Raw genomic sequence first — 25,308 nt, 5'->3', positions numbered from 1 at the left:
ATTCAAGGATTAACACAATTATATATATATATAAATCTTTCCCACAGGAAAATGTACTCAATAAGGTACAATTATCGTTGTTATTATTATTACCATCATCATTGTTATTATTTTTATATCTCTTTATTTTATAGGTGGTTTCTGTCTCTTTGCTTGGCCTCTATGGACTGATGATTTATAGGACAGTCTGTTTTGTTCTTGTTTCAGATTTTGCCCCATTACGCTAACTTCTCGACTTCCTTAGATTTTGTTTTTTGTAACCCATGGGTAAGTCAGTCATACCCATTCCTATGTCTAATGAAACTCTATACATAGAACTGCCCTAAGTGGAACTCTACATGCAACTTCACTGGTTGATGATGCAAAATCAACTAGCTAGATAAAGGCCAGAAAGTCCCATGATTCTTGTCAAAAACCATAGTGGACTATTATGAATATTTTATTAATGGTCAGAAAAGGGTCATTTTTTAAAATTTAAATTCAGGCTTAGGAAACAGCCATAACAAATTCTTGTCCACCAAGATACATCATAATGTTTGGGCAAAGATGGCTTATATCCATAGCAACAGAGCCAACTCTGAGTCAAATACTGGTAAAAGCATTTCTAGACTGACACAGATGGTCAATTAGTAAACTAACTCTCTGAAAACCTGTTGATGGACACTTCATGGACAATGCATCCTGCACAAAGAGTTAGTTTACTGGATTGTTATCCTTGTTAAAAAAGACTCTGGGTTGTGTCTGTTATGACTTCTGGCTCTCCTAAAGGTAATTATACCATGATGTGGGCTTGAAAAGGGCTATGTTTCAGTAATGGGTTTTCTATGTCATAGAAAGGGAGTGGATATTTAAGTGGAAAGTTGTGTAAATACATGACACTAGTTTAAATAGGAGACTGTAAAGTTTCAATCCCACTGTAGCTTAGGCATAGAGTGATGACTTTTTCTTGACTTTTCTAGAAAAGTCTAATTGGTTATTAAGACCTATCAGATGTTATTCAATTTATACTCACTGTGCTTCCCTACTAGACAATGAGCTCCTTAAAACCAGGGACTAATGGGGGGACGAATTCATGTATCTCTACAGCCTGGCACAAGAGTGAAGACACAAAACACACTCTTTGAATCCAGCCACCCACCTACGCATGCATCAACTTTGAGAGAGAACTTGAGGCAGCTAAGAATAAAAGAGAAACACACTAAGAAATGGAAAATTAATGGTTATTTGTATCCATATCCAGCTTGAGATCAGATCACTTTTGATTTGGTTGGACATTTCGAAGAGCTGGTAGGGGAGCAGACCATAAACAGATGATTTCAATACAACATACTGAATGTGAGGCTGAGTAACTAAGCCTGGGTCTTATTGTCCCTTGCTTTCCACATTTAATCCTTCCAAGGTCTGCTGATCTCTTGACCTCAATTCTCAGTCATTATTGCCACTGTCCATTATTGCCAAAGTCCTCATGGCTTTTTGTCTGTGGACTAACCTATTAAAGCTGGTCTCTCTTCATCCAGCCATGCACCCTCAGGCCTTCTTCCTGTCAGCTGCTAACCAGGTTTTATAACAGAGATCTGACAACATCCGTCACTATTCCAATCTTTCACCTATTCCCTGTGGTCTACTACCTGAAGTTCAACTCCTTAGCATGTTTTACAGGGACTTCTTCTGTTTGGTCCCTGCCCAGCTCTCTAACTTTTATTGTAAGTCATTCTTCTAAGAACAGTTTATGTCACAACTGAAATTCTGCAATTACCCTCAAATATGCCTTGCTATTTTTCACTCCCATGTCTTTGTTCCTATGCAAGTTCTCTTACCTAGAAGAATATCCCTTTCTTTGTCTGGTTGGTCCCTATTTATCATTAAGGTGCAGTACAAATGCTTTTCCCCCTGCAAAGAACTCCTGAATCTAGCTTTGTGTGAACTCCGTGCCTTGTACCTCTGGTATAGTACTCATCTCACTTTTATAGATCTTCTGGTTCCCTATGAGATGACCCCACGAATTCAACACATTTTCTCCAAGCACCTTCTACGAACCAGGCACTGAGCTAAATACAAAGAGAAGTATGATATAACCCATGGCTTTAAAGAGTGCGTAGATTTCTGGAAAAGACAGATTATCCCAGAATGTGCTAAGAACTGGAGTTACATCTTAAAGATCAAGTAAAACTAGCAAGTGATAAAGAACTCTCCGAGTAGGGAAAGAAGCATATACAAAGGCACAGAGGAGTAGAATAACAGGAGCCATGGGGAAGCTGGGAGTAGGGCAATCTGGCCTTAGGGACAAGTACATGGGTGAGACTGGAGGGGACAGACCACAAAGGGAATGATGTGCCCAGAAAACTATCTGAGCTATGTCCCAAGGGCCACAGGGAACCACTGAAGGATTCTGGCTGGAGATTAACATAGTCCTTTTTACAAAGTAGAATATTACTCCCGTTGCCGTGAGAAAAATGGGTTGTTATGCGAAAGAAAGATAGGGGAGAAGATGGGTTAGTCATCAATGCCTGGATCAACATTTATTCCTTTGGCAAACACAGGCTGCATATGCTCCATATGTGAGACTTTATGCTAAGGAAAGTTAATTCTTCTGATGTAGGAGTCTGCAAATCTTCCGGATCCTGGGTATACGGGGAATGTGACAAAATGGACTAGTCAAGGGTGTAAAAACATTAAAGACCATACGAAGAAGTGTCAACTTACCAATTTTCCAGTAACGCTCTGGCCACCTTCATTCAGCCAGAACCCAGGGACCATGGCTGAGAAATAAGGGCCCCAGACTCCTGGTACAAAGATCGGGTTTTTGCTGATCTGGAAAGAAAGGGGCAAAGTATGTGAAAATATTGTTCCTCAAGGCTAGAAGGAGCCTCCTCCTCCTCCCATGTGATGTTTCTATGACCACGGAATTCAGCTTTTTATTAAACACCTTTGATGGTGGGGAAGTTAGTCCTGACAAAGGACGGGCCTGGCTTCACCTCTGGAAACCTTTCTGATAAACTCATTCAGGTGTCAAGGTAGCAAAAGAGATCATTTTGGAAAGAAACTGATGCGACAGTCCCTGGCCAGTTCCCTCTCTGTGGTAGACTGATTGTAATAATGGTCCCCATTTTCTAGCCCTCCCTGCTTCCACCCACTGTGCAATATGATTCTGCAGCGCCTCTTGTTGAGAGGTGGGATCCCCACGCCTTGAGTCTGGGTCAACCTTGTGACTTGGTTTGGCCAACAGAATGAGGCGGAAGTGACACTGTGCACCGGTTTTCCAGGCCTGGGCCTCGACAACTGTGTGCTTCTGCTCTTCCTTCTCTCCCTCTGCCACAAGAACATGCCCCAACGAGCCTGCTGGATGGATATGCAGCAAGCTGAGTCAGCTCAGTTGTCACACGTGATGTTTCAAATACATGAGAGGGCCCAAACAGGATCAGCAAATCCTTGTAGTCAACCAGCAACTGGCGAGCCCGAATCACCAGAATCACCCAGACAATAGATAGACTTGTGAACAAAAATACATGTCCTTTTGTATACCGCTAGGATTTTATGTTTGTTTCTAACCTAGCATTTTAATGGCATGAAATAACTGATATATCCCCCTCCTTCTACAAACACTTATTAGATACCTAATAGCATACCATTTCTCTCAACTGGGTGATGAGGACACAGAGATGAATCAGAAAGAGTTCTTGTCTTCAAGAAGCTCCTCATCTCAGGATAGTTAGATAAGTAAATAGTCAAATAGAAAACAGTGTGGTCCATGGGATGGTAAAGACAAAACATAGAATACTGTGGAGGGGCACGGCGGGTGAGGAATGAAATGGTCCAGAGATGGCTTCTGAGAGAATGGGACAAAAGCTTAGACTAGTAAGATTTAGCCAGATGAATTAGAACACGCATTCCATGTCAAGGGAATAGCTTGAACAAAGACACGCAGGTGAGAGAGATGCTCTCGTTATTCAAGATATGGCAACGTCTTTTCTTGGTAGCAGACCATGGAAGCCCATTAGGTGTTAGGAAAGGACATCAAGAGATGAACCAGGACAGGCAGGGATGGACCACGTGTTCACTCATCTGGAATGGCACGAGCTTCTCATCCACTCAGCAGGGATGAATGCTGAAGTGATATTATGGTTGTGGAAGGGTGTATTAAAAGGTAGGGAGGAAAAAGGAGTTAGGCACACTGGGTCTACTCCTGCATGTTTTGAGGCTGAGCAGGGAATCTATTCATTCATTTATTCTACAAATATTTATTCAGCCCTTACTATGCCAGGCCCTGGGGATATAGAAGTGAACTGAATATAACCATAATTTCTGCCCTCTTAAAGTTTATAGTACAGCACTTCAGCATATGGATAAACCTTCTTTAAATGCCTGAGCTCTAACTGTTCTGGTTCTCTTTTCACTAAATGAGTGATTCCTCAAATCAGCAAGAATTCCACCCTCCAAAGAGGAAGGGGGTGAGGGAAGGCAGGAGACTACACAATATTATCAACTTTAAACTTCGTCAAATAAAGGTAATTTATAAAAGGGTAAATTTAACACCTAAAGGAAAAATTATAATCTCAGGGGGAAAAATGGTTTGTTTGTTTGTTTGTTTGTTTGTTTTCCTGCAAGAAAAGACAGTTTAGCTTTCATTGACATATTCACTCATTCCTTTATGGGTTCAACAGATGTTTCCTGAGCTCCTACTGTGATCCAGGCACTGAAAGTATATGTAAACAAAAGAGCATAGTCTCCACATTCATGGAGCTGTTCTCTTCAGAGGGAGGCAGACTAGGGTGACCAATGATTCAGGTTTGGCCAGGATTCTCCTAGTTTTAGCACCAGGAGTCCTATGTCCTGGAAAACTCTCAGTACTAGGCAAAAGGGACAACTGGGCACCCTAAGATGGATATCTCACAAATATATAAATACAAACTGTGATAAATAAATGAAAGAATATCAAAAGGTATTATAAGAGCTCATAAGTGAGGGACCTAATATAGTCTAGGGGTCAGATAAGGCTTTTCTGAAGAAGTGATATTTGAATTAAGATGAAAACATACATAGAAATTATTCAGGTGTGAGCATATGTATATCTGTCTGTATTTGTATATATGTGTGTGTGTGTTTGTGTTGGTATATGATACAGAGAGCGTTCCAGACAGAAGCAGCACACACTAAATGGTCTTCATTTTTGTCACTCTGTCTTTGCCAATGGAAATTTTATCACATGCCACCTCTAGAAACTACTGCCCTATACTGCATGCCCCAGCTGCTTTGGGGTGAATAAGACAGCCCATGCCAAGCACTTGGGATCCAGGGTTTGGACAGGTGGATAGATACCCACCAAAGTCAAGCCATCTCTTTTCATGCCCTGCACCCCTTCTCTTCCAGAACTCTTCCAGCACCATTAGACAGATTAGGTTCAGAGAGGTTGCATGCTGTCCACAGTCACACAGGTAGTAAATGGCCGAGGTGGGACTTGAACTCAGGTAGATACTGGCCTCAAACCCCAGGATATGCTTTTTAAAAAACAAACAAACAAACAGAACTCGTATACATAAATTGCTTAGGAGAGCTTTGCATCACCTCCCCCTACCCAAACCCCAAACCCCACAATTTAAAGATGTTCCTGCATCAGCTTTTGCAGAACTCCATTGGCAGACTGGGGCTCTGCTGCTCAGAAATGGCAGGTGAAGGCTCTGCCTGGCTCTGTCCAGAAATTTCTGAGTTGGCTCCTGCTTGTGCTCACTCATTTGGAATGGCACGTGCTTCTCATCAGACGTCATGACTGAAGCAAGAAAACAAGGACACAGAAATATGTTCCCCAGAGCACCTCCAATCACTCCCAAACTCTGGGAGAAAACAAGTAATAGTTTGTTTTGACAGAAAGAGAGAGTGAGCACATTAATCTATTTATGTGTGCTTTAATCCTTTGAAATAAACATAAATACTTAAAAATATTTTTGTGAAAGCTCTTTCCATGCTGATGGCTATCTTGGCCTGAAGGCTGCTCTGTGATCCAAAAGGAAGGAGCACATTTTACTCCACTAATGACAGGTGTCTGTACAGGACACTGACTTTCCAGCAATAATGTGTTGTTGGCAACAACAACAGCTATGACTGACTGGGTACTTACTAAAGGCCATATTCTAAGCACATTGCAGGAATTAAATCACTTAATCTTCAGAACGACCCTGAAGGGAAGAGTCTATCATTATTCCTATTGTACAGATGTGTAAACTGAGGCAGAGACTTAAATAGCATGCCCTAGGTTATAAATATACAAAGCAGCCAGGCGCTATAGGTTCTGTATTTGTCTCTGCCAAAGTATGTCCCTGATTTTAGGCTACCATTGATCCTTTGAGTCCTTCATTTACTTTTCAAGGGCAGAAAGCAAGGGTTATTAGAGCCAACATAGACTCACTCAGATTGAACCAACCTCCTAGCCTTGATGACAAGTAGGTTAGGGAATCTTCATGAGCAAAAGACTTTTGATAACTTTTCCCCCATACACTTGTGAAGAGCAGGAGAAAACAAGGGTTGAGTAAAAGATCTATTTGATTCTATCCTGACTACCATGTTCCAGCCAGGTGACCTTATAAAAGGTAACCTTTCTGAGCCTCAGTTTCCTCAGTTCCAAAATGGGAAGAATGATATAAATGTGGGAGGACTTTTGTGAAAATGAAATAAGCTGTCACATATAAACAGCTTATTATATGTTAAATACCAAGTAAACCTTAGTTCTCCTTGAAATGAGGCTTGCATGATAGGACAGTCAGGTGACTGGGATGAATAGCCACAGCCAAAAGTAACTGCAACCATTAAGGAGGTCTCTAGATTCATTCTATGTTTTATTTAGTCAATGGTCTTAATAATGAAGTAGAAGATGACAATACAGAAGCAAAGTTTGTATTTTCAGATGGTATAAACTTGGAAGGACTACTTATCGTGAGCCATGTCCAAATCAAGATTCAAACTTACTTTAAGAACTAGAACATTAAACAAAATACAGCAAGAAAGTAGTTAACATTTATTTGATCATACAGCTAAAAGTCTGCACATAAAAGGTACTGGTAATATTCTCTTCCATAATATCCTTTTTCATGGGTGGTGGTACATGAGTATTCAATTTAGTATTGTTTAAAGTGTATGCAGACCTTTGACACATTCTTTAATTATGTGTGATATGAATAAAGTCATAAAAACCTGCAATAAAACAAAACATTTGGGACTTCCCTGGTGGTCCAGCGATAAAGAATCCGCCTTCCAATGCAGGGGATGCAGGCTCGATCCCTGGTTGGGAAACTAAGATCCCACATGCCGCGGGGCAACTAAGCCTGTGTGCCACAACTACTGAGCTTGCATGCCTCAACTAGAGAGCCCATGCACCCTGGAGCCCGCGCGCCACAACTAGAGAAGAGAAAACCCACACGCCACAACTAGAGAGAAGTCCACAGGCTGCAAAGGAAGAGCCCACGCGTCACAACAAAAGATCCCGCATGCTGCAATGAAAGATCCTGCATGCCGCAAGGAAGATCCTGCGTGCCGCAACTAAGACACGATGCAGCCCAAAATAAATAAATAAATAGAATATTAAAAAAACAAAACAAAACATTTGGTTGCACACTATATGCTAGGCACTGAGATCAGCAACAAGGTTATAAAAATAATAAGGCAAAATAACAACAACAACAACAATAATAATAGAAGAAGAAGAGAGACGAGGAAGGAGGGAGGAGGAGGGAGGGGGAAGAGGGGGGAGGAGCTGGAGGAGAAGAATTAACAATAAGGCATATGGCCCTTTTCCTCAAGGAGCTCCTAGTCAGGCTGGGCAGACAGAAGTGGAAATAAAAGAATTACAACAAAACATGCCAAGTGCTACAGTGAGGTGGGTGACAAGGGTGGTAGAAGCCCAGACTGCCTGGGAAAGGAGTGAGCACTTCACAGAGGTGGCCACATGGGAGCCAGGCCTTGAAGGACGAATAAGTGCTTCTTTAGGTAGAGAGGGAGGGCATCCCAGGCAGCAACGATCAGAGTCATGAAGCTGTGCAAGCATCTTGATTCTCATGAGGGCTTAAAGTTCCACATTTTACTTTATATAAAAGTTCACATGGTTTGAAGGATGGGTATATTTTTGCATCAACATATCCTACTGCTTGTCAAAGATTCAATTTTTAAAATACGGTGGCTGAAAAATAGTCTCAGCGAAACCACCCTCAAAGTCAGGCAGTAAGAAGAAGAAATTATAATACAGAAATAAGAAGAGGAAAGAGGGCTTCCCTGGTGGCGCAGTGGTTGGGAGTCTGCCTGCCGATGCAGGGGACACGGGTTCGTGCCCTGGTCCGGGAAGATCCCATGTGCCGCGGAGCGGCTGGGCCCGTGAGCCATGACCGCTGAGCCTGCGCGTCCGGAGCCTGTGCTCCGCAACGGGAGAGGCCACGGCAGTGAGGGGCCCGCGTACCACAAAAAAAAAAAAAAAAAGGAGAAATAGAAATCAAATTGCTAACAGTTATTGTGGGCTTATTATGTGCCAGACTCTTCTAGGCTCTTTATAGACATTAACACATTTAATACTCATGACAACGCAGTGAGACCCAGTGAGGACCCAGTGAGGTCCTATTATTATACATACTCCACAAAGGAGGACATCTAAGCTGAAGGAGGTCAAAGAGCTAGTAAATACGAGAGGAGTAATTACAAGATACAAGCAGGATCTAAGTTATTATCTACCAATTTATTTTTCTCTCTAGATCTGACTCTCCTTATCTATAAAATAAATGGATTGGACTAGAGATGTTTGAGATCTCTCTTGTCTTTGAGACTAAGATTCCGGGAAGTTGAGTCATTCTCCCCTAGCTGGCCAATCAGAACTCTCCAGCAAGCTATTTCAACACAGACTCTGCCCTCACATGCCCTGGGGCTCATGGGGTTGCATGGGGTTACCTCTTGGGGCTTCTGTAAGTATCCACTTTGTTCTACTACCTCTCTGACCTGTGGCCAAGATGACTGGGGGGTTTTTTTGAGTGCCAACTTCATGGGTTATATTCAATGGCTACTATCTATAACATCTTACATTAGCTGAGTAAATATTCAGCACATATTTATTGGATACAGACTGAGTTCAAACTACTATTTTAAATATAAAAAGACAGAAAGCCGCATAGCACAGGGAGATCAGCTCGGTGCTTTGTGATGGCCTGGAGGGGTCGGTTAGGGAGGGTGGGAGGGAGGGAGACGGAAGAGGGAAGGGATATGGGAACAGATGTATATGTGTAACTGATTCACTTTGTTATAAAGCAGAAACTAATACACCATTGTAAAGCAATTATACTCCAATAAAGTTGTAAAAAAAAATAAAAAGACAGAAAGATGGGTGTCGAGAGCCATGTAAATGACATAATCCCTGTCCTCTCGAAGTTTACAATCTAGTAGGTATTGGAGGGCAGGATGGGCTGGGTAGTAACTCAGGTACCAAGGGACTTCTGAGCGTACATTTGCATTCAGACTTAGAATAACCCTACTAGTACATGGAGTCGAGCACGCACAGCCCGTTTTACAGGTGAAGACCCAGGGATGGGGACAGTAAGCAAACCACCCAGGATCACAAGGATCAGAAATGGTGGAGTTGGGATCAGAAGTCTCTCTCTATGTGCTCGTGCCTCTTTTCATGTCTGTGCCCAAGCTGGATCCATGAGTGGATGCCACTGGCTGACTTTGATCTAAGGCTATGCTGCTGTCAGCTGAGTTTCCCTGCGGTGATAAAACCCAGGCGCCTGCTCGCACCTCTTTCTGGCTAAGGGCAGGGAGCTGCTTCAGAGACGTCCGCTCTGTCTTCCCCCACCCCCATCATCCCAAGCTTGGCCTAAGCCTCTGGCAGGGGCAGGAGGCAGGCTCCAGGCGCCAGTGGTCCTGGGAGGGAACAGGAGGTTTTGTTTTGAGTGTCTCCAGCCAGGTTGGGAATGTTCGAGGGTAGCCGCAGGCATGTGTGGGGCTGGTGGGTATTTCCGTGGTGGCTCATCTCTCCCTCCAAATGGACTGTGCTATCGTCTTACTAGAAAAAAACCATTTATACACATTCCAGCCAACTCCCAGCTCACTACACAGTACAAAACTGAGCACAGAGAATTCTGTTTATGAATGGGGGCTCTTAGCATTCACCTCTATTTTTGTACTTCTCAGATTGAACTGAAGTGAGCTGTTTGCCTCTCCTACGAAACGGTGAGGAACCACATCTTATCTTAAAGGCAGTAAAGAAACACGGTTTAGTACAATAATATGAGCATAGACCTTGGAGTCAGGAAAACCTGGTTTTCCATTCTGATTTGGTCACATCCTAGCCATGAACCTTTAAATCTCTTTGAGTCTCAGCTTCCTTATCTATACATGGAGATAATCTCACCTACTAGAGTTTTGTGTCAGTCTTAAATGGTATAAAGTATATAATGATCCTAGGACATAACATGCTCTCAAGAAACGTGAAACACAGACGGTTTAATTCTATTCCTTTTTGGGATAGTGGAAAGATGTGAGTCCAAAGGCCTGACCAAGGTCAGGTCCAGACCCTACCTCATATCAGCTCTGTCTCCCTGGTGGGCTCTTCTTTCTCTTCCCTCCTGGATTTTTCTTACTTACCACAACTCTCGGGGTCAGCTCACACACTCCCAGGTGTATTAGGACAATTTTTAGGCTGTTGAGTTTCAAATTTTTATCCCAAACTCCGAACTTGCTCCTGAGTTCCATACAAGACATCTGACCTGAACGTCTCATCGACATGTCCAAAATAGACCTTGTCACCCTTCCTCCCGGGGCTCCTCTTGTTCGGGGGGTCCCTGTCTCAGTGGATGGTACCCTATCTACCCATCCAGCAGGATATCGTTCTTCACTTCTTGATCTCACTCATCTGCTCTACTGTAGGTCGCATGGACTATCAACTCTATTTTTCAAACACAAGCCTTTGCATTTCTCCCCACTGTCATTACATTAGTCAGTCCCATACCTTTCCTTGCTTGGGTTATTGCAACAGCAGTTAAGCTGGTTTCCCTGGCCCAGATATTGTCCTTCTCCCTGCATCTCCACAAGCCCCACTCAGAGACTCTAACTTCCATACCTGCACCCCAATGATCCTTCTAATACACAAACCTAATTATATCACTTCCCTTACTTACATCCTTTAGATGCTCCCCATGGCATATGAGACCTTTCTGACCTGGCTTTGATCTGTTTGGCCTAATCATACATGTGACCATTTCCCCCGCCCTTTGCCCCATCATTTTTTACTGCAGCAAGCCCATCAAGACCCAGAAATTCCCCAAGAGAGAAATTGCCCTAGGAATTCCCCCCAATTCCCCTTTTCTTTCTCATCTCTGAGTCTTCATCAATTCTCCTCTCTCTGTCTGAAAGGCAGCGCCTCTCACTTTCCCCTCACTAACTCTTACACGTCCTTTTATAAGACTCCGCACCATATTACCTGCCCTGGGAAGCCTTCTCTAAACTCTGACTTCTCCACCATTGCTGGGTTGAGTGTGCCTCCCTGCATCTTCCCTTAGCTTCCATATTGCAGGCTGTCCTAACACATGTTACATGTGTGAATGTATCTACCTAGATCTATAAATACATACATAATAGGTATTTGATATGCAATATGTACATAGTATGCTCTGTAAGTGAAATCATCACACAAATGTAGAGCATGGCTAAAATTATTATTAACGTAACAATCTCACTGGCGTTAAGAACAATAGAATATAACATATGTCCAATCACCTGTAAGTGACCCATGGTTAATAAAGCTCAGGCCTGCCAAATTTTCCTCTCCTTTATTTGGAGGTTTTGGAAAGGTTCAGAGTCCTCCAGTAAAGAGTTTGCCTTTCCTAGAAACCAATTCCTTTATTTCAGTTTGAGCAAAACAAGAACACATGAAACCTGTTCATAGATATCCCCTGGGGCTTAGCAGCCTAAGCGGGCAGGGAGGGCACTGAGCAGGTGTATCACCCAACCAAATGGTTCCCAAATTTGGGATGGAGGGAGGCTGCCAGATACTGCCTGCAATGTCCTGAATTATTTGCAAAGGGTTTTGGACTCCTTAAGCCTCGCTCTTCATCATGCTGAAACCCACATGTGATCACAACAGAAATGTCATTCATATGTTTCTCATCCACTTATACTTAACGCAACTGAAGTTGATTGCAAGAGAGACTAAATAGCCAAGGAAACTTTGGGGTCTTCCTAAAGTTCCCCCCAGTTTCCCTTCCCCTGCAGACCAGAAGCCACACTTGGCCTTCCCTGTACAAATGCCTGACTGGCTCCAGGGAGCTTGGACTGCCTTCAGCTTTGGAAGCTCTGAGAGCTATATGACCCCAAAGATGTAAAATCATATCTTGCATCTTTTTCACAGCCCAAACAATCTGTGGTGGGTAAACGATGACTGGTTTCTTCTGTAACGGGGGAGGGGGCCGTGGGGTGTAGGGGAGGGAGCTAAAGAGGAGGAGGCGTGCTCTGCACAGTATTTATTCATCAGACGGATTCTTAGCTCTGTTGTTCTGATGTCACATAGCAAATTGGACACTCAGAATCAGAACCATATTTTCTCTTTCTGTCACACCCTCCACGAGTGAGCACAGTACTATTTTTTTTTTTTTTTTTGTGGTACGCGGGCCTCTCACTGTTGTGGCCTCTCCCGTTGCGGAGCACAGGCTCCGGACGCACAGGCTCAGCGGCCATGGCTCACGGGCCCAGCCGCTCCGCGGCATGTGGGATCTTCCCGGACTGGGGCACGAACCCGCATCCCCGTCCCCTGCATCGGCAGGCGGACTCTCAACCACTGCGCCACCAGGGAAGCCCGCACAGTACTATTAAGCGGTTCTCAAACATGGCTCAACCAAGGCTCTTTTGATTCTAAATGGGCTGTTAGGAAAAGCAGCTCACTCTTACAGAATTTAGGGTTCCTTTAAAAAGATGCCTGGGAGTCGTTTCTCAGCCGAGGCTGATCAGCGGGTACAGAGGAGGATGACACAGCCTTTTCCCTTGTAACAGGCCCTTGGCACCTATGACACAGCACTTCTGTCAGACATGCTCTGACTTTAACTGCTAAGTTGTGGACACTTCTCTCTCAGCCCTGCTCCTGATCAGTTTCTGCATTTCCCTTATTAAGACTGTTTGCTTTAATACCCGTGTCTGGCCTCAGATATCATCTCATAAATCTGACCAGGGACTTTGATTTTCTGGTTTAACTCTCAACATTCTGTCTTAACTTGCTGTGTGACTTTGGCCCTTGGGGTGTTCATCTGAAAAATGGGGCACATAGGACCTCTTTTTACAGATTTGTAAAGATTAAATGTGCCACAGTCTATTATAGGCATTGGTGCAGTGCCTGGTACATTCAGTGACCCAGGGAAATGAAGCCCGTATTAATATCATCACCTCCATACTGGCCAAAGTGTACTTCTTATTTATGGATTGGCATACATGTGGGTGTTTAATTTTAAAAAGTACGATCTGACACCCTCTTGACTAGAATTCTAAAGTAGGGTACAGAGGTTGTACTGGCTCTAGAGAAGAGAGAGCAAGATAAGAATCAAACTATCACTCAGATGGGTTCAGTTCTATTGGCAAGATCTATCACTGGGATTAAATACAACTGAGGCTTTACCCTGTTAACAGCATACTATATAAAGGCAAAGAGAGCCTTGGCTGATTTATACTGGGGCCTCTTTTGATAAAAGACTTCCTGTGCACATGCATCAGCCGTTGCCTTTTGGAAGTGCTCCCTAAAGACCCCACTCCTGCTAATTAGGGAATGCTCAGGGGAATTTGGGCCAAGTCCATACAAGTCTAGACCTGAAGAATCCTTTTTGTATTTCTTTAAATTAATTAATTAATTTGGTTGTGCTGGGTCTTAGTTGCGGCAGGTGGGCTCCTTAGTTGTGGCATGTGAACTCTTAGTTGCAGCGTGCACATGGGATCTAGTTCCACAACCAGGGATTGAACCCTGGCCCCCTGCATTGGGAGTGCGGAGTCTTAACCACTGTGCCATCAGGGAAGTCCCTAGACCTGAAGAATCCTTATCTGCAGAACTCTCTCTCTATTTTTGGCCTCACAGAAGTTGAGAAGGCCAGTCTGGATGGGTGAAGAGAACTAAAAACTATCCATACGGGGCTTCCCTGGTGGCGCAGTGGTTGAGAGTCCGCCTGCTGATGCAGGGGACATGGGTTTGTGCCCCGGTCCGGGAAGATCCCATGTGCCGCGGAGCGGCTGGACCCATGAGCCGTGGCCGCTGAGCCTGCGCGTCCGGAGCCTGTGCTCCGCAACGGGAGGGGCCGCAACCGTGAGAGGTCCGCGTACCGCAAAAAAAAAAAAAAAAAAAAAAAAAACTATCCATAGTTACATGGATAGCTCCCTCAATGAATGACTGCAAAAGTATTATAAACTGAGAAGTGTTTATGCAATACATAGGGTAAAGGGGTTTACCCCGTACATTTTCTCTGTAACAAAGGAGACTGATGAGAACATTAAAATACAGTGATGGTTGGATGGAGAAGGCCAGGAGAAGGGAGATAGGGAGAGAAGTTGTGAAACCCAACCTGCTCTGGCTACCTACTGTGTTACCAGGGACAGCACACAGGTGGCACATGCAACAGCATGTCCACGGCAGATAAGTGATCATGGCCCTCCGTCCTGCCATTTCTGGACGAGGCATCCAGGGTGCTGGAGAGCCACCGCCATCAAGTCAAATGAAGTGACATGCCCTGAAACCTCTCTGTCATCCCATGGGGGGCACTTTCACGTACATTCCCCCACCTAAGATGCCGGGCAAGCCTGTGCCACACTTGATTTTGATGAGGAAGGGAGCTGAACTTCAGAGATATTAACTCAAGTTCCCAGCTTCCAAACAAGGCAGAATCAGGATTTCAACTCAAATCAGACCAAAGAGTCCGTATCTTTTCTGAGACACTTTTTATTTTTTTTTTTAGAGAAAAAAAGTTGTCAAAAGGAGAGGTAAGGACACAGCAGGCAGAGAGCACCCTCTTCACCGTTTGGTCTGGAGCCAGCCCAGCTCCTCCTGGACCTCAAATGAAATATGTCCCTTGCAAATTCAACAGACAGGATGGGATTTTCCTATATTGTGGGGGAGGAGAAGAGAGAGAACTCACACATTCCAGGGTATCTTTTCATACTCTCCATATTCAATAGCAGTTCTTTAGGAATGTTAAGGGAGACTCATGTTTAAAAAAAAAAAACCAAAAAAACAGAAACTACTTAAAACTTGTTTTTCTATTTAAATGAGTTCTTATAAAAGAGAAATGGCTTGTACCACAGAGGCAAGGGGACTAAAGAAGAAAGGATGTTCAGAGGGGAAGTTGATTGAGAGGGTATGCCCTGTGCCTGTACTCTTATAAAAGACTGGGCTAATACAGGCGATAATGTAAACACTGCAGAACAATCAGAAACAAGTGAAATGGGGGCTTCAGAGTAACAGTGTTCAGCTGTGGGCAATGGCCAGGAGGCAGCTTTTGTTATGAATAGATCCTCTGCATGTAAGGCAGGCCTGATTTTAACCCCTGGCTAGGCTATAGGCTATTTAGTGTATGAGAACGGACCAGGGCCCATCTGGATTACCTTAGAAAAAAGAATGCGGGTGGAGGTGGGGTTAGAAAAGGGAAAAAAGCAGCTATCTGTAAAATATAAAATATATGACCTGAGGTAGGACAGGGTTACGGTTCTGGGAGAGTGGTTTAAATAGAGTTTCTGCGTTATTAATCAGTCATGTATTTGGCTTACAACATAACAAATGACAATTACAGTGGTTTTTATTCTTTTTTAAAGGCATTGCAAATAAACAAGGGGGAAAGAGGGAGGGAAGGCCAGCTAACACTTGCCAAAGCTGCCACTATGTGCTGATGGTTTCATATATATTCTCAGGTACAGTGTTCATGAGAACGCTGCCGTTTCCTTTGGTTTACAGATGAAGAAACCATGGCTCACAAAAATTCAAAGCCCTTGTTCATGGTCACACGGGTGCCAAGTGGCAGAATGGAGATTTGATCCGGGTCTGTCTGACTCCAAAAGCTCTTCTTACTATAGCTAGCTGCTTCTTGGATGTTTGGGAACCAGAAAAGTCAGATGAATGTTAAGGGGGCCGGTGGAACCAGCCCTTCTCCTTCCCAGTTTTAGTTTGGGCTGTGGGTTGACAGAAAGGGACCTGTGGTGCCTGCAAGGGTAAGGGCACTGCCTAAGGGTACCCTTAATGAGCAAACCAAGCCTGGTTTCTGGAGCTCAGTATGCTTCCCTAGGGTCCTGCCTTTCTCCCTCTCTCCACTCATCATGCAGCAATCAGACACAAGATTAAATGAAACTGGCCACCAGGGCCAGCCTGGCTTCCAGGATGTGTGAATTCTGGCAGAACACTCTGTGTGTTGATACCCTCTGTGTGTGGTGTGGGCTTATGTGCCATTGACCTAGCAATTTGAGAATCTGGCTCTCACCTGAGGGACAGATGTCAGGGTTAGGAGTAAGAGCTATTTTTCCACTTCACTGGCCTGCTCTTGGAGGGTGGTGACTGAGCACTCAGCCATGGTAGGGGGAAATACTCCTCCACCCTCTATACCTGCCCCTGGGGGATACACAGAGGGGAGTACTGGTTAACGAAGCCTGGGGGCCAGTGAGACTGCTTCCTGGAAGCTGAATAGTGCCATGAAGAAGAGGCATTTTGGTTCAGCCAGGTTGGGAATCACAGCCCATGCAGCAAGTTATGAGAGCCTGACAAATCTCGGTTTCTTCCATGTCAGTGACAGACAAGAGTATTCACCTTCCAGAAGGTCTGGGAAGATCAGAGGCAACAGAGAGAAATCCCTGACGCACTGCCTGCACACAGTAAATAATCAACAAGTGACAGCTGATTATTTAACTTTCTGAACCAGGAAATGTTAAGCCAGGCAATGTTTAATCTACTTTTTTCTGAGTGAAGAGTGCAGACCAGCCTGGTTAATCCTGCTCATGTGCAAATAACAGAGGTGCCGGCAGAGGGTGCGGATGGCTGGAGATTCGGTAGGTTTTAGGTGGAAGAAATCTGTGTCTCATTTTTATGCCAGACCCAGAGGATGGCTTGGATCTCAAGTTGTGTCCCTAATGGGTTGATGGTAAAAAACACATCTAATGTTTACACTTGAAGCATTTCTGTTAATTGAGGCTCTGCACTCATCTGTGAAGAGTTTCCACAGCTGCCTTCTAGGGCTGTGGGGCTATTAGCTGTGACCATGCATGCAAAGCACTTGGTGTGGTTTCTGACACCGAGCAAGTCCCTAAGACAGGCGAAGAGAGGAGGGCCCAGGAAACATCTGGGGCCTGTGGAGAATCAAGACTCTCTAGAGCAGAGACACTTCACACACTTCTTTAGCAAACATTTAATTGAACACCTACTATGTGTCAAGCCCTGGAGAAACAAAGATGAAAAAGATACTGTCCTTGTCCTAGTTTTCAGCGTCATCATGATGTCTGACTGCTAATCCCAAAACGGCAAGAGACTCTGATAAGCACTTCAATAAAGGTATAAGTTCTTAGCACAGCAATGGCTTGAAGAAGGTGTTATGATTTGGCTGGAATGTAGAATATACAGTAAATCACACAAATGTTGAATTGGCACATACTGTGAGCAAAAGCCTGGGTTACTGGCTTTATCTGCACCATCTCATGTAATAATTATTACAGGCCTGTAAGATAGGTATCTACATCCCCATTTTACAGATGCGAGAACTGAGGCTCAGAGGGGTTATATAACTTGCCCAAGGTCAGGCAGCCATGGTGCAGGACATGCAAATATTTAATGTCAGACCTATGAGTGGAGGGCAGGCAGAGGTCAGATGATGAAAATCCTTTCACAACATGCTAAAGAGTAGGGATTTTTTTTTTTTCTTGAAGGCAATGGGAGAAATAATCCCAATTTATGTTTTGGTTGCTTTGTAGCTAGAAGTCCACAAACCCACTGATGCCCCCTCTCAAGCACACATATTCTGGATTACCAGAGGCCGAAACTGCACAGTGGTTCATTTTGGTTTGTTTTGATTCACAACTGAATGCATAGTGAATGATAATTATCTGTTATGTTGCCCAAAAGTTCCTGCGGTCACAGGCTACGTAAGTGTTCCACACAGAGCTGGGCCTTCCCTGGCCCTCTGGAGCCTCCAAGCTCTGGATCAGCCTCCTGGTGTGTAAGCATGTGTGGTTTCTTCTACTTTGCTAAGTCAACAGTTCTAGGCAGGGGAAAAGAGGCTTTGCCTCTAATACATTTCTCCAGAAAGCCCTTCACTGCCTCACCTCATTTAATCCATCTACCCTTACCCAAATTGTGCTCTCTACCACCCTCTGCCACTCCATGCTTTGAATGTTTCAAACTTGCTACTTTGACCTTGGACTTTTAAACCACCTGACCAGCACTGGCAGAAAAGCCGACACATAAATGTGAGCCTTGGACATCTCAAGGGGGCAGGGGAAACGGTCAGCCACTTCAGACCCGCTTCTGCCTTGATTCAGGTAACATCTCACCCAAGACCTTCATCTCCATCTCTCACTCATAACAAGCCTGGTCTCAAGGGCCTGGCCTTTGAATTTAGTCTTCTATATCCTGACTCCTCTTGACAACTTTGGCTTAGATGCCCTCCCCCAGCTCTCCTTGCTCTGAAAGCGCGTTTTTCCCTTAGTGGCAGTGAAGAACAGATACTATGAGAGCCTCAAAACCAGGCGAGGAGGCTGCACAGGCCATGCCAGACCTTTCTACAGAAGTTCCTGGTGCAGTTCAACACCACCACCTGGGCATTATGGAATGGTGGGCTTTTTGGATCCTTAAGACTGGGAGAGCCTTCAAGAACACCTTCAAGATACCAGGAAAAGGTGAGCGTTCAACACCACCACATTTTCAATGCTTGTCCCACTTCAGATCTGAATCCTAAGTGAGCGACTGTTTCATTCAAAATTCACTGAAAGCCAACTTTGTGTCAGGGGCTGTACCAGTCATTAGTGATGCAGAAATGAACAGGCCACAATACCTGCCCTTGAGGAATTCACAGCCACTGAGCAAGGACGACATACACCCAACTAACAACAAAGAAACCACACAACAAGCACTGTCATAGAGGTAGGTACCACGGGGGCACATAGAAACCCACCTAATGTAGTCTGAAAGCTTCCAAGAAGAGATGACGCCTAAATTAAAATGTAAAGGCTAAGTAGGAGTTAGCCAGGAGGATTGAAATAAAGGGCATTTCAGGGAGAAGGAGAGGAAGCAGAGAGGGTAGTACAGCAGGGATGGAGGAGAGAGAAGGGGAAGGAGAAGAGTGCAACATGGGGTTAGAGAGGTCAACATGGGCTACGCCATACACAGGGTCATCAAACTTGCTAAGAACTTAAGAATACTGACTGCAGGGGGAATGGGAAAGGGAAGAATAATATGATTCAAGCTGGTAGGGGAGATGGTGGCCAAGACCTTTGTCCTCTCTGGGACTCCACTTTGTCACCTATAAATGAGAGAACGCAATTAGGTGATCTTTAAAGTTCCCTCTGGGTCTCTTAACCGCTCTCTGAATGGATGATCACAGTTCTAGAAATATTTTTTATGCTGTTATAGAGTTGGTAGCTAAGCATTATCAACGGCTGCCTAAAAGATCATTTAAGTTCTGAGAAGGGAGAAAGAACACAGAATTTGGCTCCCAGTCAGTGACTTGAGTTCAGGGCCAGGTGTGCTACTGACTGATTCTGCGGCTGGGTAAATCACTTATACCCTCTTTCATCTGTAACATGTATAACAAAGCTTTTTAGGGTCACTATAAGGAATCAAGAACACCAGTATTTCAAAATACCTGGCACGGAGCAGTTACTGAAGAAATGCCCACCGACTGTTAATGGGACTGGGCAGACTGCAGCTCAGTATATTCTTCCAGCTTTCACCGTTTCTTACATGCTAGACCTTGAGTATCAGAGATGAATGCGCCACTGTCCCAGCCCTTGGGAGGCTCAAGGTCTAGTGGCAGAGACACCCATTTGCTACATTTTTATAAAATAAAATGAGTGCAACAACATACGTATGAATAAAGTGCTACAGGAACACAAAGGAACTTGTGATGGCTTTTGCCTGGAATCATGGGAGGAGGCTCAGTTATTACAGGTGAGATGCTGTTTAAGCTGGTGACCGATAGTTTATAAACAAGCTGTTTAATCTACTGTTCAATGCATCTCACTCCATAGAAGTAGTGAGAGAATTTATCTCTAGGTCCAATTTTGTCCATTATAGTGGTTCTCAACTAGGGATTCTGATGAAATTCCTCCTCATGCAAATGGTCTCAGGGAATAAAAATAGGGAGGAAGTAAAAAAAAAAGTGAGAAAAAGCATAAGCTCATCTATAAAATTTTTAACTTCTCCAAGTTTCATCATGAAATATTACCATCTTCTTGGTCAAAACCTTAATGGGATCTTACGAGGGAGGCACAGAGCTAAAATGACTGACCAGCCTCATCTCCCAAACCATTTCAGGGAAGATGGAAAATGATTTAATGTGCTCAACAACCCAATGTCATTTCCCCCATGTATAAATTAATTGATGTTAAAATTACTCAATGAATTTAAAATTATTTAAAAAGTTAATAAAAACTAAAGTTTCTAAATATCCATTTTTGTAGGGTATTGTAAATATAAACAAATTTGTACACTTGAAAAAAAATTAGATGACCAGTTTACCAAAGCCGTTATTGAGAGACACCATTTCGCTTTATAATATTAATGGTTGGGGGCATTTCAGCTGTTCCATAGGCCAAGTGAGAGGAGGGTTCCTTACGTAGCATGGTCACAGGGAAGGCCAGTCAATGGAAGAGATGGGCTATCTCCTTGACCAGTAAATGAAAGAAGCTTGAAGAAAATGATCTACATATATGTGCTTGGGACTTTATGATGAAGAAGAGAAGAGGAAAAATAAGGAGGAGGAGGAGAAAGAGGAGGAGAAAGGAAAATGCTGAGGGATTAGAAAGTCTAGATTTAGGATTTAGCCTGTTGTATGGAGTTTAAAGACAGCTACTCTGCAATTCTACAACATGAGAAGGACCTGTGGTTGCCGAGTGAGTCATCTCTGAAACCTAAACATCAAGAAAGAACATGAGCCTGAAGCAGGACAATCTAGTGGTGAAGACTAAAGTGAAACATAACTGAGAGCTTAGAGTTCTGGGGAGAGCGACAACATCTGACTAGGACAGAGGCACAGAGGAGGTGGTATGGAAATGGGGTCTCAAAGGATGCACAGGATTTCAGCAGTCTCACTGGGGTGGAGGTGTAAAAAAGGAAGGGAAAGAGAAGCTTTCTTGCCTGAAGAAATAGCATACTGAAAGGCCAAAGCAAGTCAGGAAGCATTCCTTGATTCAAGAAGTATTTGTAAGTGGCTACCATATTCATGGCACTGTTCAAGGGTCTAGGGATATAGCTGGGAAAAAACAAAGTCCTGCCTTCATGGAATTTATATGGTGTGGTGGAAAGTGGGGTGATAAAAATACAGGAAAATTCAAATATATAATCTGTCAGGTGTGATAAGGCTTTTTAGAAAAGTAAAGCAGGAAAGAGAGGTTAAGGAGTGTCATGAGGGCAAGTGTTGTTATTTTAATACAGGGTGATCTGGGTGGACCTTAACGATGAGGTTACATTAAACTGAGACTGCAAGGGAATGAGGGAGGGAAGCATGGAATTAGGAGTGATACAGGCAGAGAGGTAAGAGCAAGTGCAAAGGCCCTGTGGCAGGGGTGTGCTTGCTATCTTACATGAACAACAAAGAATCAGTGCAGCTGGAGTGGTATGAACAAAGAGAACAGTGATAGATGAGGGCAGAAAAGTAAAGACAGCAGATAAATGGGGATACAGGAGTCCGATACAGGGTTGAGAGAGTTTTTTTTCCTCCCTCTCTTCAGTTCTTTAGAAGGAAGCTATTACAGCATGTTGTCGTTTTATATGATTACGTAGAAAAAGATTTGTCAATGTAGGAGAGAGAGGGAAGAACGGCCAGAGCCTGGAGTATGTCCTAGTTTATGGAAGGGCCCACATAGTTACGGCGTACGGGAGGAAAACCGCTTTGTTCACTTCTCTACTCCCTGTAAAATTTGTTCTGTGAACTCTTCTTCCTAGCTCTGGAATGAAATTTCAGGCAGAGCTATACTGTTCCTACACCCTGAAATAATGAAAAGTCCTTGGTCCACCTTCAACGTTAAATGTGAACACTCCATTTTATCAATGATATTTAAAACTCCCATCTCATCTAATTGAAAATGTCTCTCTCCTTTGGCTACAACTGACTTCGAAGCATACCTGGGGGCAGGAGGGTGTGGGGTTCAGGGTGCTTCTATCTTTCCTCCTCCACCCTCTCCTCCGCTGGCTAGCTGCCTGCTGCTCAGTCTGCTCCACACAGGGCAGGTGCCTCGGGGAGGTCTTACTTGACTGACAGGATCGTGATCTGGCTCCGACATGTCCTCAGGGTGGGGTGCAGGTCCAAAATGAACTCTCTCATGATGCGGTTCTGGGGACTCCCATAATCCCACAGTAGTATGCCTGGAGTGTGCTTCCTCTCCCTCTCTCTATCCCTCTCCATCTCTCCATTGCTCTGCTCATGACTCCTTTTCATTCCTGGACCTCAGGGGTAAACCCAACTGCTCCTCACTCATTCCTTTTGGACGGGGTCCCATTTACGACATACCCAGCTGGATCCCTTGTGCTGGACCCACACACACCTTTGCCTTGTCTTCAGTGGACATACAGCCCGTTCCCAGAGCAGTCCTCACTTTCTGACTTACTATCTCAGATACAACAGTCAGCCTTGGCTTCTTTCCTTGGACTTCTACTTCTGTTTTATATCCTCAGCGTGGCTTTTAACACTAGTTTTATAGTCTTTTAGGAAGCCCTACGTAGGTGGTCTGGTCTCTAGGGCCTCTTCCAAAAGCTCGAGGAAAGGAAGACCCCCATTATAAGATCTTGTTACAGGTAGCTGGAGCGGAGAGTGTACATGGGAGAGGAGGTGGACAGAGCTAGCTAGGGCTCCATAAATTAATGGTTACTTTCTGGAGTCATCAAAGGCTTTTTTTTTTTTTTTTTTGCGGTACGCGGGCCTCTCACTGCTGTGGCCTCTCCCGTTGCGGAGCACAGGCTCCGGACGTGCAGGCTCAGCGGCCATGGCTCACGGGCCGAGCCACTCCGCGGCATGTGGGATCTTCCAAGACCAGGGCACGAACCCGTGTCCCCTGCATCTGCAGACGGACTCTCAACCACTGTGCCACCAGGGAAGCCCATCAAAGGCTTTTTGAACAGAAACCCAAGTCAAGAAAAAGTCATCAGTTTCTGGACACTAGACATTCTAACACTGGCTGTTACTTTAACTAACTTATTAAATGAAATCCCCTTTAAAATGAGAAGTACATATACGATTAGAACCACCATAAAGTATTCAAAACTACTAAGATATTCTTATGTAACTGCCTGTTTTATGACAACCAACTTCCCTCAGTTATTCACCAATAAACCTGTATATAACCTTACTAGGGCATTCAAATCTTTTTGGGCATAAGCCTGCCACTCTACCAACCACTTTCCAATTTCATACTGGAATTCTGAACCCTCTGCTAACACACTAAGACAATTCTTCATGAGTACTTTTGACTTAATTCAGAACAAACACTTTCAATACTTCATGGCAACATACATAAATTGAAAGACACTGGCATGCGATGAATGGCCAACTTTAAGGAGAAAATGAAATAAGCAATTATTCCATTAAAGAGAGTATTTTATGTTTGTCCTGCTTAAATCATCTTTACCCACCTGGCTCCAGTTCAGGTGAATCATTAGAGGCAAAGTCTAATAGCCAGCAACGGAATGTTCTGTGACCGAATCATTCATTTCTTCCTCCCCACGTCAAACACCCAGCTGACTGTGCCACGTGCTGCGAGAACGTAAGGACAGCAGCACCACTGACTCTGTTCACAGTGTGTGTGTGGGGGGGGGGGGCTGTAGAGAGCAGCGAGGTTTTTGGCTCCCCTTAAAAAATAATTTCTAACTTTAACTCATTCATTCAACAAGTACTTATTAAGTATCTTCCATTCATTCATTCAATAAGTACTGAATGCCTAACTCAGTCCCAGGCACTAGAACAGACACAGAGGATACAATGGAGAGTCGACAGTCCCTGCCTTTGCGAAGTTCATAGTGATGCTGTTCCCTGGCCCTGGAAGGGAACTGTCAAATAATATCAGCTTTAGTGGTTATTCAAGCACGGGTTACTGATCATCTGTCCTGAATGCTATGGAAGATCATTTTCTCAATTTCACAAAAGGAATATCTATATCCATAATTATTGATATATCTATATATCTCAAAAATCTCCAGCAAATATCATATTCACTAGAGAAATTTCAGACACAGCCCCTCTAATATCAGGAACAAGATGAGATGGCTTTTTAATCATTATAACTGTTCAATATAATACTGGAGGTCTTGACAAACACAATTATACAAAAATTGACAACAACAACAAAAGGTATAAAGAAGGAAGAGAGAGAAAAAATTTTGCAGGTGATAAGGATCTCACAGATGAAGCTCATACTGTTCCTTCTGCTTGGACCTCTTTCTTTTCTAACCAAAATATGACACTTCTAACATCACTGCTTTACAGAAACCTTCCTTGACTATCCAAACCACAAAAGATCACCTGGCTCTATAGTTTAAAATTTACTGTGAAAGCTATCATGCATGCAGAGAGTGTATAATACATGCACATTTTATAATTTAATAAAGTGCATATTTACAATAGTCAAGACATGGAAGCAACCTAAGTGTTCATTGACAGATGAATGAATAAAGAAAATGTGATACACACACACACACACACACACACACACATACACAATGGAATACTACTCAGCCATAAAAAATAACTAAATAATGCCATTTGCAGCAACATGGATGGACCTAGAGATTATCATACTAAGTGAAATAAGTCATACAGAGGAAGACAAATATCATATGGTATCATATGTGGAATCTAAAATATGACACAAATGAACTTACTTAAAAAACAGAAATAGACTCACAGACATAGAAAACAAATTTATGGTTACCAAAGGGGCCAGGGGGTAATAAGGAGTTTGGGATTAGCAGATACAAACTACTATATAAAAAATAAACAACAAGGTCCTACTGTATAGCACAGGGAACTATATTACTTATCTTGTAATAACCTGTAATGGAAAAGAATGTGAAAAAGAATATCTATCTATCTATCTATCTATCTATCTATTTACCTATCTGTCTGATCTATCTATCTA

General features: G+C 43.6%; 1 protein-coding gene across 1 annotated transcript in view; it reads right to left on the bottom strand.

The window, feature by feature from the left end:
* The window catches only part of FGGY (FGGY carbohydrate kinase domain containing), a 424,082-nt gene that overhangs the window by 135,964 nt on the left and 262,810 nt on the right, over nucleotides 1-25,308 (bottom strand). The window contains exon 10 of the mRNA XM_079698487.1: nucleotides 2,704-2,811. Within this exon, the coding sequence (XP_079554613.1) occupies nucleotides 2,704-2,811 (108 nt within the window). The remainder of the gene's footprint in view (nucleotides 1-2,703; nucleotides 2,812-25,308) is intronic.

Source organism: Hyperoodon ampullatus (genome assembly GCF_949752795.1).
Source record: "Hyperoodon ampullatus genome assembly, chromosome: 2".
Lineage (NCBI taxonomy): Eukaryota > Metazoa > Chordata > Mammalia > Artiodactyla > Ziphiidae > Hyperoodon > Hyperoodon ampullatus.
Note: the sequence above shows the minus strand (reverse complement) of the source record. Positions and strands in the feature narration are given on the sequence as shown.